Raw genomic sequence first — 14,069 nt, forward strand, 5'->3', positions numbered from 1 at the left:
CTTCATGTATTTTAATAGTTCTGGTTAGACGCGTCGACTGAAGCCGTTCGCGTTTCCAAACGCGCAGTCGCGTGAACAAACAGGCCCACTTCATCCACGACGTGAAACTTCAAACAACTCAAAGGAATTCAACCCGACAATACCTTTTCATTCTGTCTTGCCCATAATGAAACATAAACATATATTAGAACAAAAGTACGCGAACGCTGACTATTTGACTGAGTAATAAACTACAGAGAAAGCGTTTGAAAAAAGACAACACCCAGAATGAAAGTAAGGCAAAGCTCTGTTCTACCCACCCTTACGTGAGATTTCCAGGACAAACTATCCGCTTCGATTATTCATTCATGCATTTTCCGTTGTGATTTCCAGTTCTGAGGCGGCCGAGAGGATGAAGTGAACTTGTAAGAGCGTTTTCGGCGGTGTTTTGGAGTGGTTGAGGGAGTTTGCGGAGGAATCCTGCTCGCGGTGAGTGTTGTCGCAGGCGCAGCTCAGGCTGGAAGTTCCTGTTGCGCTCTACAGGGAAATTCAACAGGAAACTCCAGCGCCGCAGTTCTGCACACTGCCGGCAGAGGGCGTTCAGGAATATAACTGTCCGTGAGCGCAGAAGTAGGCGTTAAAAAATGTGAAATGTTGGTTTATCACGTGACCTCAAATGTGAAATGTAAATATTTAAAATAAACATTTAATTATTAAAATTTAAGATACACAAAATCTTATATGTATATGCATCCCCATGCTATTCTATTGAGTTTTATTTTTTTTAAATTACTTTGATTTTATTTTCTTATATTCCTCCTTTTCATATATTTCTTTACCACATCCTATTTATTTTCCTGTATTGTGTACTTCATGCCAATGAAGTTTGTGTTGTTGTAAGAGTGACAAGACTTACCTTAAGTGTGAGATGTGTATTCACTACAGTTCAAAAGTTTAGGGTCACACTCTTTTTCTGAAACCATGTTACTGAAAAAAGTCTCAAGGCTACATTAATTTTATCAAAAATAGTGACAAACTAATATTGTGAAATATTATTACAATTCAAAAAAATAACTGTTTTCTATTCTAATATATTTTATAATGTATTCCTGTGATGCCAAAGCTATTTTTTTGCAGCCATTACTCCAGTCCAATGTAACACCTGATCTTTTAGAAAACATGTTGCTCAAGAAACATTTCATACTATCAATGTTGAAAACAGTTGTGTTACTTAATATTTATTTCTTTTTGATGAAAAGAACATTGTAACATTTTAAAAGTCTTTTAAATAGTCCTTGCTGCCCCAAAACTTTTGAATGGCAGTGCATATGAAAAAAGTATGATGCAACATTATCGTGTATCTCAAAATCAGGGCAATTATTTTAATATATGCAATCCATTCAGCACAATGAAAAACAGCTTTAAGCAACCACAAAACATACAAATATAGGCTTGAACTGCATACAAATGTAGTCTACAATTTTCATTGTGAGCTCATATTATGTACAGTACTTAATGTTTCCTATTCATTGTCGCATGTAATATACATAATTCGATCACCTGTAAATTAAATTGCTTTTGGCATGTGCACTTCACATATCCACTGCATGTAGAGGACAATTAAACATATTGAGCCTCAACACTGGCCAACAACGCTGAAAAAACAAAGCCCGACTGTCCACAAAACATTACATATCTTGATGCAGCAAATGTGCTGTAGACAGAGTAGACAATTTAACACAAGTTTCTCTGGTGACACACACAAAGTGCTACTTCAGTACCAATGAAATGCTATTGTGATTTTGCCTGTCTCATGTGCTATGATGTCAGATATCCTGGTACAGATAAACAAGAACAGTACACCAGCCGTCATGCAGCAGTACAATAAATAATCCGTCTTGTGTTCAATGCTCTGGATTGAAGCCATGTTCAATCTGTTAACACTGTTCAAATCCAGCCATTAGTGACAGCGCCAAGGACTCCACTGTAAAAGAAAACGAAACATATATGGTGAGTAAAACGAAATATTTCCGGGTCATAATTAGAAGCAGTGGAGGACTTACAATGAGGAAATGAGCCTCTGCAAACAGCCTTGTTTAAAATAGTCACAAGAAACATGTGACAGTTTTTGAAATCTGACTCCATTTTGTCGATCGACTCGATTCTGAGGAAGAAAAGAAACATATTTAAAGACTGGTAAAAGCCATTTAAAATAGCTAAAGAGAAGTAAAACCCCATCCTCTTCAAGCTGAGGTGAAAGTTGCAAGATAAGGACATGTGGCAAGATGGAAAAATCTGAAAAGAAAAATTTTGAACTTACTTCCAGGCCCCAAAACCAGCCTGCCATCTGTCTGAGAAGATGAGAACCAAATTCAGCACTTTCATGATGGCCTCCTTGACAAAACTGACCTGCAAAGACACAGTAACCCCAACTGATGGATCAGAAACAACACAACTATCTATAACAGTTTTAAAGTAAAAACTAGGCCAACCACCATGAGGAAGACAGCTTACTGAATTAATAAGAAAAACTGCAAATGTGGCATGTAAGAATGAGCCAAAATCGAAAACATGTACTATTTGTTTCCTGGCAGACACATGATTTGGCTTGTTTAATTTCAGCTTACTTTCTCTCTGAGCAGACATCGGTCATGAATGGTGGACAAGTATCTGTAGTGGATTTTAATGAGCTGGTCCAGGTCCTTCGCCTCCTGCACTTGGTGTTGAAATTCTAGACCTGTACTATGTAGGATCTGTGAATGAAAGCATGGTAAATGTCCACATAATGATTAAAAAAACGGTTAAAATCAAATTTCCCTGCATTTCAACAAAAAAAAAAAAGTATTAATTAAAAAAAAGTATATTTTTCGTATGTCAAACTTACCCTAGTCATAATGTAGTTGTGCAGGCTGTTGACAAAGTGCATGAGTTTGACCCTCAGGAGAAACATCCTGTGAATCTGCTGGTTTATGGGCTCTTTGGCTGTGCTTTCCTCAGATTGGCCTCCTTCTTGCCTCGTAGCGGCTACTGTCAAATCTGTTGGAAGACTGTGTTTTAAGATTCCATAAAAGCAAGTGAACTGAAACCATCCTGATCTGAGAGTACTGTGAATGAAGATAGTTTTTATGTCACAGGGAAAAAGACCTGTGATCGCAGAACAAAAATAAGTTACAATGGAACGATCAAGTTAAAGGGTTAGTTCACCCAAAAATGAAAATTGTCATCATTTACTCACCCTCAAGTTGTTCCAAACCTGTATGAATTTATTTCTTCTGCTGAACACAAAAGAAGATATTTTGAAGAATGTTGATAACCAAACAGTTGACGGCACCCATTGACTTCCATAGTGTGGAAAAAAAATACAATGGAAGTCAATGGGGCCAATCAACTGTTTGGTTATCAACATTCTTCAAAATATCTTCGTTTGTGTTCAGCAGAAGAAAGAAAATCAAACAGGTAAATGGTGACAGAATTTTCAACTATCCCTTTAATGATTTAAATAGGAAGTTAATGACATAGATATGAACTACATGGATATTTTATTGGCTTGCGCATTTAATAGTGTATCCTTTTTGTAAGAATATCCACTAGCTTTACTTCCCTCTCATTTGATTACAAACAGAATAAAAAAAAAAAAATCAGAAATGCAATCATAACTCACCACTGAATCGTAATGTGTCCAGACTATACTTGGCCCATTTGATCTGAAGCAGCAGTAGGAAGACCTGATTGTAGATTTTCTGACACTCTGAACTAATAACAATATCTACAGGCCATGGGACCTGGTGAGAGAAATTATACACAAAAATGCACAATTTATAAAAATAGATACATACATTTACATTTGGAAAAAAGATCAATTCTTTTAATGTATTATAAATGTGTTAATACAATCATCAAAGCAAAAAAAGTGAAATGAATAATTTTCAAAGTTGAAATTAAATTCATTGTAACCTTATAACTCAGAGTAAGACCATCAAGGTTATTCACTGGCTGTTTTTTTCTTGCAGGATCGATAGTTTCAAGAAATATGGACAACCTAGAATCATGAGAAAGATGTGAGAGAAACATTAGTGAACCACAGGATACTGAGTGGTGACAGGTAGGGTTGAATGGTAAACCACAGGATCTCTAGAGAGGTCCATGTGCAGTACCGGCTGCTGTCCTCTGGGTGGCGCTGTCCAACAGCCTCTTGCAGCTGCACATTGAGGAATGCCAGCTGCTGCCAGCTCTCCTTCTCCAGAACTTTGTCAAAGATGGCTGTGTAGAAATCATACATGGTATCCCCAGCCTCCAACAGGAAGTAGTTTCTCATGGCCTGCAAGTACCCTAAAAGCCTAAGATTAAAAAAGAGAGGCTTATGCATAAATGCTCTACAAAACTATATTGTGAGGTTTGTGAACTAAGGATTTTCCTGCAGGATCTTACCTGTAGTCTTTCTTCAGGGTTCTCATGAGGTTCCCACAGCATTCGATGTATCTCCTCTCAATATGTGGATACAGACAGGAACGGAGCGTGAGCTCAAACGTCTGACATGTCACAGACTCGGAGGAGCGGTCCAAAATCACACTGCCGCCAGAGAATTTCTCAAGGAAGTCATTCTGCTCTAAATAAAGCCTGCAAGAGATACCACACATTACCTTTGCACTTTTGTGTGCTCTTCAGCGACGTCAAATCATTTATTCTGTATTCTGCGGTTACCTTGCAAAATTAATGGCCAGCAGGGGGTCATGGATGTCATCCAGCTCCAGATGACGTGCTACAATGGACTGCATCTTGATAAGGCTCTTTTTAGTGGCCTGTTGCTCGGTAACCATGTTCGTAGGTGATTCTTCTCCATACCGAAGACGCGTCTGCACTGACTCCAAGAAAAGCGTGTACAGACTCTTTCTTTCGGCATCTGCAGAGACACAAGTGTCAGAAATATTAAGACCATCTTGTTTATCATCAAACTTTCCAGATGCTGTAAGAAACATTCAGGGTGCGTTATCGGCCGATAATAGCTTTATACAGTTTGATCGGTGGTCTCTATAAAGGCCGATCAGAAGAGCTGATCAGATGACGCAAAACTCGGGAGACAATTTTTTTATGTACAGCTCAAATTGCTTCACTACATTCACTGGTCTGGCAGTTCTACCGGGTGTCTGGAAGGGACAATAAATTTGCAACATCTTTGCGGAGATATTGTAATAAGACAAGAAACTAAGGCTGTGATATTTCAGTGCATTTCTTTCCTTCACAGCGCTCCCTAAACGCTCAAACTTAACGTCCAAATCAGCTAGATCAGTGATTGTAGTAAAATACAGTCTACTGTTGCTAAACTGCAGGACATGCTCCTTAATTTATACAGGAAAGTGAAGACTATGCAGTGTTGTTTTACATTCGATTACTTTCTGTTAATAAAAACTGTTGTTTTTTTATGATCCGTATCGGTGATCTATCGGCCAGTCCTTTCTTTTTTTTAAAAAGAAAAAATGATTCCTTCAAGGTTGTTACTATTAACAAAAACGACACCTATATAAAAATGTGAACGTGCAACAAAATGAAAACTATACTGAAACTATAAAACAATATTGATAACTATACAGAACACCATGTGACGTATTCATGTCATGGGTATAACTGACAACAGACTTCAATAATAAACTAGCATGCAGCAAAGTAGTAGCAGAAATTACAGAAATTAAACGTATAATACAAAACAACTTTATTAAAATTAAAATAGTTACATTTTGTAATTTCAGAAGATTTGAGAACAATTTTTTTCTTCAGGATTCAATCATGAATTTATGTAACTTCCACTTGTTTGTGATTATGACAACTCATTCAGTAAATGTCATTTTCTCAGCAATTTTTACTCAAAGAGCTTGATAATAATGTGTATTCATTTTAGATATGTCCACTACATAAGATTTTATAAATCTCCATGATTTATACAGGTCTAGAAATCTTACGCTCATATTTAAAATGTTCTCATATTTCCAGAGTACCAAGACTCTCGGAATCCTGGTTATTAGATAACAATGACAGTTGATAAGAAAACAAATGAAAATAAGTAATATAATGTGTGATGGATTTTTTTTAATTAATAATTAACATTTATTTTTCTTGCAGGATTAACAATTATATGCTTTTGAAACCTGAAATGTCCCCTAACAGTCAGTGTGTGTGCATTAGTGAATCATCTCCGAATATAGCCTAACAAAAGGGGAAATGACACTAGACATATCTAAATTTATAAAATCATGACTTTGAGGAAGAAAGCTTCCACCTAGTAACAGAAGGGTTTGCGGAATCATATTGGAGAAAATGTATGTACTGAATCATGTCACCTTTGCCATGCTCATTTTCTATAAAAACCTTTTGCTGGTGGGATTCTCTCTGAAATTGGTCTGAGATCCTCCAGCCGTGATTGAAACATATCCGAAGGCATTGTCTGGAGTCTGTCTAGTAGTTAGCAGGTTAGTGGAACACTAGAGATATTATTTCCCAAGTGATAGTGTTCATAGGGGTCAAGACGTTGACCGACTCAGCCAACGTCGATTAGGAGATGCGCTAGAGGTTAAATATTATTGAACGTCGATCAGGAGACAACCCAGGTAAACCCAAGTCATGCGTAGGGGAAAAATCTACCATAAATGTCAGATACTTTTCATCTTGATTTTTAAAAGCTTGTTTTGTCTTACTTTAAATCGTTTTACACCATCTTACAGCCTCCCTGAAAGTGTGCTGAGATCCAATTCTCCTGTTAAGAACTATTGATTTAACTGATGCAAATACCCTCAAACAAAAGTCTTGAATATATTTCTAAAAGTCTGTGCCATAAACACAAACCGGTGACTAGTTGTTCTCAGACGCAACCTATGGCTGATGCTGGATCTATGTAGATGCAGTCCACTTATGAATCACAAGTGTTGCACATGACATTGTCAGTAAATTCTGCAGTGCTGTGTTGTTATATTTGACAAATTTCTTGTATTATAGGGGATGGGCACTGAAACATACTAAAATTAAATAAAAAATAGCCACTTTCAGAAATACATAAACTAAATTGAAACTGAAAACCGAAATACAAAATTATTCTCTCTGACACTGACCTCTGGAGGAGCCATCTGGCTGTTCGGTCTCCTTGCAGTCCAGGTTTTTCAGCAGCTGCATGGATTTGCCAGCCATGATGATCTGCTTGAGTACAGGCTTGAGGAAGGACACCATGGTGTGCTGTCTGCTGCTGGACGCCTGCTCCCCACCAGAGCTTCCACTGGCAGCGTCGCTGAGCCTCTCCTCGTTCTCCACCGTCTCAGAGACGCTATATAGCGTGTAAGTGGCATACCAAAAGTCCCTGTGGTTTACTGGTACATCCTTGTTCCTAGTAAACATGCCCATATATTTATTTTTCTGGCAGGCAGCTTTGTAAATAAGCAGGATAATGTGAAGTCATCCGGTGGTTAGTGCAAAATAAACCCCAAAAGAGTGATCAGCACTGAGACACGACACTGAGGGGACTTGTATCACCCTGGTCTGAATGGATTTATTTTGCAATAATGACCGGCTGACTGTACGTAATTCCTTACATAGAGTACATTTCAAAAGTTTGAGGTCAGTACGATTTTTTAAATAAGTCTCTGATGGTCACCAAGGCTGCATTCCCAAAATGTTAATTATAAGCGACACAAACACAGCACTTGCAGAGTAGCATTTACCGTGAATCGAAACTGAAACACAGTGCTGTGCTTTACTCTGAAAAATACAGCGCGACATGGGTCATGCTTTTCAGGTCGGGAAATATGGAAATCAATATAAATACAGAAAAATCACCTCCCTGAATATTGTGAAATTTAACACAATATTTACACCTATTACAATTTAAAACAACTGTTATATTTTAAATATTTACTGTAAATATTTTAAAATATTGTAAAACTATTCCTGTGATGACAAATCTGAATTTTTGCAGCCATTACTCCATTCTTCAGTGTTACATGATTCTTCAGAAAGATTCAAGAAAAATTGAAAACAGTTTTCTGTAAACTGTGATACATGTTTTTCAGGATTTTTTGATGAATAGAAAGTAGAAAAAAACAGCATTTATTTGAAATAGAAATCTTTTGTAACAATGTAAAAGTCATTCCTGTCACAATTTAATGCATCTTTGCTGAATAAAAGTATTAATGTCTTTCAAAAAAAAATTTGACCCCGAACTTTTGAACGGTAGTGTACATACACATTTAAGTTTTGTTTGTACCTCTGAATTATAAACTCTTTGGCAGGGTCAAATAAGTGACCGTGAACGATCCATTCATCTACAATCTCAAGGTACGGCCGGACCGTTTCTACCCAGAGAGAGAAAAGGAGTGCTACCTGATAGGAAGGGGGGAAAATCATTCTGTGATCTTAAACTTTTTATGATAAGCAAAAAAAGATGAGCGGTACATCTACTGTTTGAAAAAACAAACCAAAAAAACAGGCACACTTACAGACTGCTCAGAGGCCTCGCCCGCGCTGTCATATTCTATGATGGCCTTGTAGAGGGTGTTGAGTAAGTGTGATGCTCGTAATACGTTGGGCGTTCCTGGCGGCACTTCAGCCACTCCTGTGCAGAAAACCCTGTGCAGCATCGTGATCTGAGCCAGATGAGGACTTAACCGTTCCAGCACAGATGATAGAGTCACCGTCTCATCTATGAAGAATCATAATAGAATTAATACCATAATTATACAAAAATAACTGTGAATACATTTACAGACACAGAAAAAACAACCTTTAGAAATAATGTCTTTTTCGATATTATTGAGCTCTTCTTTAAAGCTGGTGAAGTATTTATACAGGGCCCAAACGAATGCTTGGTAGGTCCGGAAGGGAGGCTCAGAGCTCTTCTTGGAGGACGAAGAGGACGACGTGGAGTTAAGACCTGGAGGACAGGGCTCTACGCTGTGGCCGGTCACTTCATCAATAAACTTTTGCAGACGGGAAACAGCCTGCCCATAGGCCGCTATGTGCTCCAGTACAGAGTGAAGACAGTTCTGTACACAAATAGGAATACATAAAGCACCTTGAACCATCAATCCTATGGTTCTATCTTACACAATTACAAAAAAAATTATAATTAATACATGTTTTATGTAATTATACATTTGTTACAGAGCAATTACATATTTGCATGTAATTATACGTAATGTGTAGTTAATACTATAATAACAACATGTAAAATTAAAGTCTTGCAATTTTCTTTTATGACATACAAAAATCTAAATAACACTAATTGAAATTATGTATGTTGGCACCCTCTAAAAACGAGATGGAGGTTTATCCCAATCAATAAATACATTTCATTAAATAAATTAAAAATCTGACTGGCACCTTCCCTACTATACGAGCATTGTAAACTTCCAGAAAAATGGTAAACTTCCAACAAACCCCAAAAACTTAGGCCTGACAGGGAATGATGAAAGACTGTCTCCACTCACATTAGTTAGATGAGTGACCACCACATCATTCCTCACAGTCACCTTGCCATCACTGTGCTGGAAAATGAAAAGTTTTTTTACACCAGAGAAGAGCCTGAGGAGAAGCAGAAATGAACACATGATTTTTCCTGTGAAAAAAAAAAACCTTGATATGAGCAATCAGTCATCATTGTGATACATTCTTATCTGGGGAAGTAAACATTCAAGTGTCAGCAACCGATGCAACATTCCAGAACTGCTCATTCCCTACAGGTTTAAACTTGCATCCTTATAACTATCCACATATACAATTTTCACATAAGATATGAACTTTCCTTTGGTAAGAACATGTCTGTCTAGTTTTTCAATGCAATCATGGCAATCTTAGATATGTCATACCAAAGAGTTTCCCGAATCACTTGTGTTTCTGTAACAAAAGACTTTTCTTCAGGAAGGTAGAGAGGCCCAGTGTTATACAGGTGCTGATCCCTGGAGAAAAAGAGAGTGAGAGTGCAAATTTAAAAAAAAAAATGTATGCAAAATAACAGCATGAAATCTTTACTCAATTTAAAGATTGAACAGCATTTGATTCAAAACTTTTATTAAATCAATTAATTGTGTCCAAATTAATGTGCTTGTGATTCTGAAAGCGAATAAGATATCACAATAATGTCTTACCAGACGTTGTAAAGGTTGGAGTGCAGGTGGAGGCTGTGTGGAAAGCGGGGAGAGTTGGGAACCCAATATGAAGTGACAATATGCTGCTCCAACCAAGCCCTGGAGTCCGGCTCCCCCACTACAAAAACAAGACAGTAGGAACTAGGAGTCTTGATAACAACCTTCATGAACTAATGGCTACTGTAAGAAAACGTGCTAATACTGTCCCTTACCAGTCCAGGTGACTTGGACGGTCTTGTCGTTCTGCTCGTGGTCCTCCAGTGGCGTTCTGTCTACCTGTATACCAGAATCCTCTCTGCTCAGGGGCTGCTGGCTATCTTCTTCTTCACTCTCTTCCTCAGACCAGTCCTGCCAAAAGATCAATTGATCTGTTGTGCTCTATTACTGCTAACATACCATTAGTATCGTTACTTGTCAAACGAGTTTAACAGACTGGTAATGTCAACAAATTCAACATATTATTTAGCAATTTATGCAAAAATAATTCATTTTTCTGATGGAAAATAAACATTTCTGCATTCTCTAGAAGAATTTGGGACCTCTCCTAGCTTATTGTACCTCCAGCAGTGGAGAATAACCTCTCAGAAGGGGTAGAATATGCTTGAACACACATGTAAGATCCAGACAGGTGAAACAGAATTTTTTAAATCGGTTTGAATGATTGATTCATAAAGACTTCACTTGTTTCATTATGAATCAGCGCTCTAGCGGTTAATAAACAGAACTGCATGCGTCTTGCGGAAGAACATTGGTTTGAAAAAAGGCATTCATGATGTACTCGCTCATTATATACATTTTGTAAATTCTGAACACAAAAAAGACTGCAGCTTTAACAGTCTTCTTTATGAATGTTTTGAAGCATCAGATGTAATCGATACACTTGTTATTTGAAGCGACTTTCAAAAGGTGATTTACTCTATTTTGGTTGCTACCGTAGACATCAGTGTTTATACTCGAACTATAAACTTTTATCTTAGTACTTCTGTGATCATTTGAATATTTGTAACACAGACATATCGATACTGTGTGGTTGAAAAGACAATTGACAACTGCTCTTTCTGGGTCAGCGACAGCGCAAACAGATTTGAATGTTCCGGTGTGAAATTTTTGTCATTTAGGAATAAGATCGCGTGGGTGTTTGAATCGAGATCTTTTAAAGATTAATCGTGCAGCTCTACTGTCTTTATACTCTCTCTCTCTCTGCATTGATATCTGACACAAAATGTATATGCGTAGTGCGAGGGCTTTTCAGTGCATGCATTACTATTTTAATATTCATGACAATATTCATATTCTATTAAAGGATAAGCTTCCAGCACTTCGCACCAGAACCGTTTTCAGAACCGAAACTTAGGAATTTCACACGGCTCCGGTATTTTTCAAAAACACTAACACTAACTCCGATTCTCGGTTCCCAACCCTAGTTCCCAGCCTGATGTGATGCTAATGAAGAGCATAGGATGGCATTATGCAAATGTGTACTTAGGTTCATGCAGGAAGTAAGACTGGAATTATTGACGACTCATTTCAGGCTGATCAGAATCTGTCCTTTCTTTTGGGTGACAATAAATCAATTTATCGTGCACTTTTATCTTTGCAGACCTTCTACATTCACAAAGAGCTAAATGACACACTACATGAAAGGTAGTATCCGAAAAAGCATAATAGAGCACTTTAAAACGTTCTATTTAATATACAAGTGAATATTGTTGTTAATTACTATGTATTGTTATATTAGAGCATATAAATACATTCTGAAATATAATTTTCTTAGTATTTATTTAGTGCCTTGGTTATTTTAAGCAGAATTTCACAGTATTTTACTTTAAATAAACATAGTAAAAGGACAGTTTTTCGTTACAAAAAAGTTAATGCTTTTATTTTTTTAAATCTACTATTTCAAAATATTTTAAATCTTTCTTTTTACAGCAAATACATAACTATTAATAAGCTGAAGAATTTATTAATAAGCTGAAGCTTTCTATCAAAGTATTTTATTATTTTCTAAAAGTTCTGAAGAGACAAAGCAAAAGGACAGTTTGTTCATAACTGATGATCTAAATCTATCAACAAGCTGAAAAATATTGACAGATCATTTATAAGCCATATTGCCCAGCCTTTTAGTACATGATACTAGACAAGATCTGATCTAATAATCTAATAGAGTTCACTCACTGGAGTGTCTGGAAAGGGCCCAGTATCAATTTCTTCTCCTTCCATGAGGTACTTTGCCCAATCAAACTTGTCTTCTTTCTCTGTAGATATAAACATATTAATTTGTAGCAATTTTAGGCGTAGTGTTGTCCAACAGTATGCATGTATTTACACAAAAGAGCATAAAAATCAAACCTGTTTCTTTCAGTCTGGGTCTTTCACAGTAGTTTGTGTTGGATGGAGAGTCAGACAGATGGAGTAATAAAGACAGCATACTGTAATGGGCATCAGTCTAAAAACAGTAATAGAGATATATTCAGCATATGTAGTGTTCCAAGTACTCTCTGGATAATGTCAGTGTTATCCCACCTTGGTTCCCTCAGTATTAGGAAGAGGAGAACTGAGAAATTCTTCAGTCAGCCGTATCCAGCTCTCTGCTTTGCTTAAGTCAGAGTGAACCATGAGCTTCTCATGAATCCTGGGAGAAAAAGAAATCTCATTAATTAATTTTAATAATCAAAATATCAGCATAACAAAAAATAAAGTACACAGAATTGTGCAAAGCTTCAGACTTCCTACCCATTAATGGAGCGCTGCACATTATGTCTGTTGACATCTAGAAAATGGTGAAACCTATCAAGGGACAAAACACAATGAGAGATTGATTTTATGGCAAAAATTAAATGTTAAGTGCAAAGTGGAAAACAATTTTTTCGTTTTAATTCAATTTTTTCGTTTTTATTAGTCTTTACTTTTCACAAATACATGCAAGCCATTACAGTAATAAAATGGAAGAATAAATGCGCCAAGTACTTACTTGAAATTGGACCAAGTAAACTTCAGAGCCATTTGAAAGTTTTGATCTTCCTCATCCTGAATGGCAGTATAATGTGAGATGAGTCTCCGGGTCTCCAACTCCAGCTCCTTCTCAAACCTGCTCCAGTGAGCCATTATGATGATTCAAGGATCAACTGAAACACAAGATACATAAAAAATGAGATAGATAGATAGATAGATAGATAGATAGATAGATAGATAGATAGATAGATAGATAGATAGATAGATAGATAGATAGATAGATAGATAGATAGATAGATAGATAGATAGATAGATAGATAGACAAGCACAAACCTGCGTTTTGGTTATGATGCTGACAGGGGCGAGCCGTTATCAACAACTGCGGCTAGCAAAACAAGAAACCCATGACAAGGGTGCTCCCTACGTGACACAGATAAAGCGAAAATGTGCCTTCTTTCTCCCGAATATAATCCGATAGCGAAAGTCGAACCGAGGGCTGACTTTAAATCTATTTATCTCATTATCATATTACATGTATTATGATTTCCACTGTTGCCGCCTCCATGACTTCAGACGCTTCTTCTGTGGCGCCGAGTGGACAATAACGCCGAGGGGAGCTTCATCGCCACCTATCGACCAGGACAGAACATGACGAGACACAACAAATCAACAGCCAGACAAAAACATCGAAAGTTCAAAAAAAAAAAAAAAACATTCAGTACACAAAAAAATATTTTGTGCACTTTTTTATATGCGTACCTTTCCATCATAAAGTATTTTATTACTTTGTAAAAATTCTGAAGTAAAAGGACAGTTTGTTTATAATTGATGTGTCACAGATAGTGCATTTACTACAAACAGTTTGAACAAAAAAAAAGGTCTCGAACTGTATCATCAGATAGTGAGGTCACTGCATATAAACTGTAACAATTACCTTTCCGACCGCTGGCCAAATCAATGGTTATATATGTTTACATAATCTACGATTGTTCTCAATCATAGTTATGTTAGTTTATT

General features: G+C 36.9%; 3 protein-coding genes across 5 annotated transcripts in view; 1 reads left to right on the forward strand and 2 right to left on the reverse strand.

The window, feature by feature from the left end:
* cyfip1 (cytoplasmic FMR1 interacting protein 1) overlaps positions 1–533 on the reverse strand; it is a 43,364-nt gene extending 42,831 nt beyond the window's left edge. Inside the window, exon 1 of the mRNA XM_079883465.1 lies at positions 300–533. The gene's annotated coding sequence lies outside the window, so the exon portion shown is untranslated. The remainder of the gene's footprint in view (positions 1–299) is intronic.
* Positions 1–14,069, forward strand: part of plcxd1.1 (phosphatidylinositol-specific phospholipase C, X domain containing 1, tandem duplicate 1) — a 102,201-nt gene that overhangs the window by 2,353 nt on the left and 85,779 nt on the right. The gene's annotated exons all lie outside the window — the stretch shown is intronic.
* On the reverse strand, positions 1,185–13,641 carry tubgcp5 (tubulin gamma complex component 5). The gene is made up of 24 exons (XM_079884242.1): positions 13,386–13,641; positions 13,072–13,225; positions 12,834–12,887; positions 12,624–12,732; positions 12,450–12,546; positions 12,276–12,355; positions 10,313–10,448; positions 10,101–10,218; positions 9,822–9,911; positions 9,444–9,537; positions 8,738–8,999; positions 8,454–8,656; positions 8,222–8,337; positions 7,077–7,345; positions 4,681–4,879; positions 4,408–4,596; positions 4,134–4,316; positions 3,934–4,018; positions 3,641–3,761; positions 2,864–3,015; positions 2,607–2,732; positions 2,300–2,388; positions 2,043–2,143; positions 1,185–1,963 (listed from the first exon to the last, which is right to left on the reverse strand). Exons 2-24 carry the CDS (start codon positions 13,203–13,205, stop codon positions 1,917–1,919), a joined length of 3,054 nt encoding a protein of 1,017 aa, XP_079740368.1. The 5' UTR covers positions 13,206–13,225; positions 13,386–13,641; the 3' UTR covers positions 1,185–1,916.

This window comes from Squalius cephalus, assembly GCF_949319135.1.
Source record: "Squalius cephalus genome assembly, chromosome: 10".
In the NCBI taxonomy this organism is placed as follows: Eukaryota; Metazoa; Chordata; class Actinopteri; order Cypriniformes; family Leuciscidae; genus Squalius; species Squalius cephalus.

Bases quoted from the DNA above. Each gene is read 5' to 3' on its own strand.
- tubgcp5 (XM_079884242.1), bottom strand. From the start codon at position 13,205: ATGGCTCACTGGAGCAGGTTTGAGAAGGAGCTGGAGTTGGAGACCCGG. The intron at 4,880-7,076 runs GTCAGTGTCAGA...GTGTCTCTGCAG, and splicing joins GCCAGATGGCTCCTCCAGAG to ATGCCGAAAGAAAGAGTCTG. The intron at 2,733-2,863 runs GTAAGTTTGACA...TTTCATTCACAG, and splicing joins ACAACTACATTATGACTAGG to ATCCTACATAGTACAGGTCT.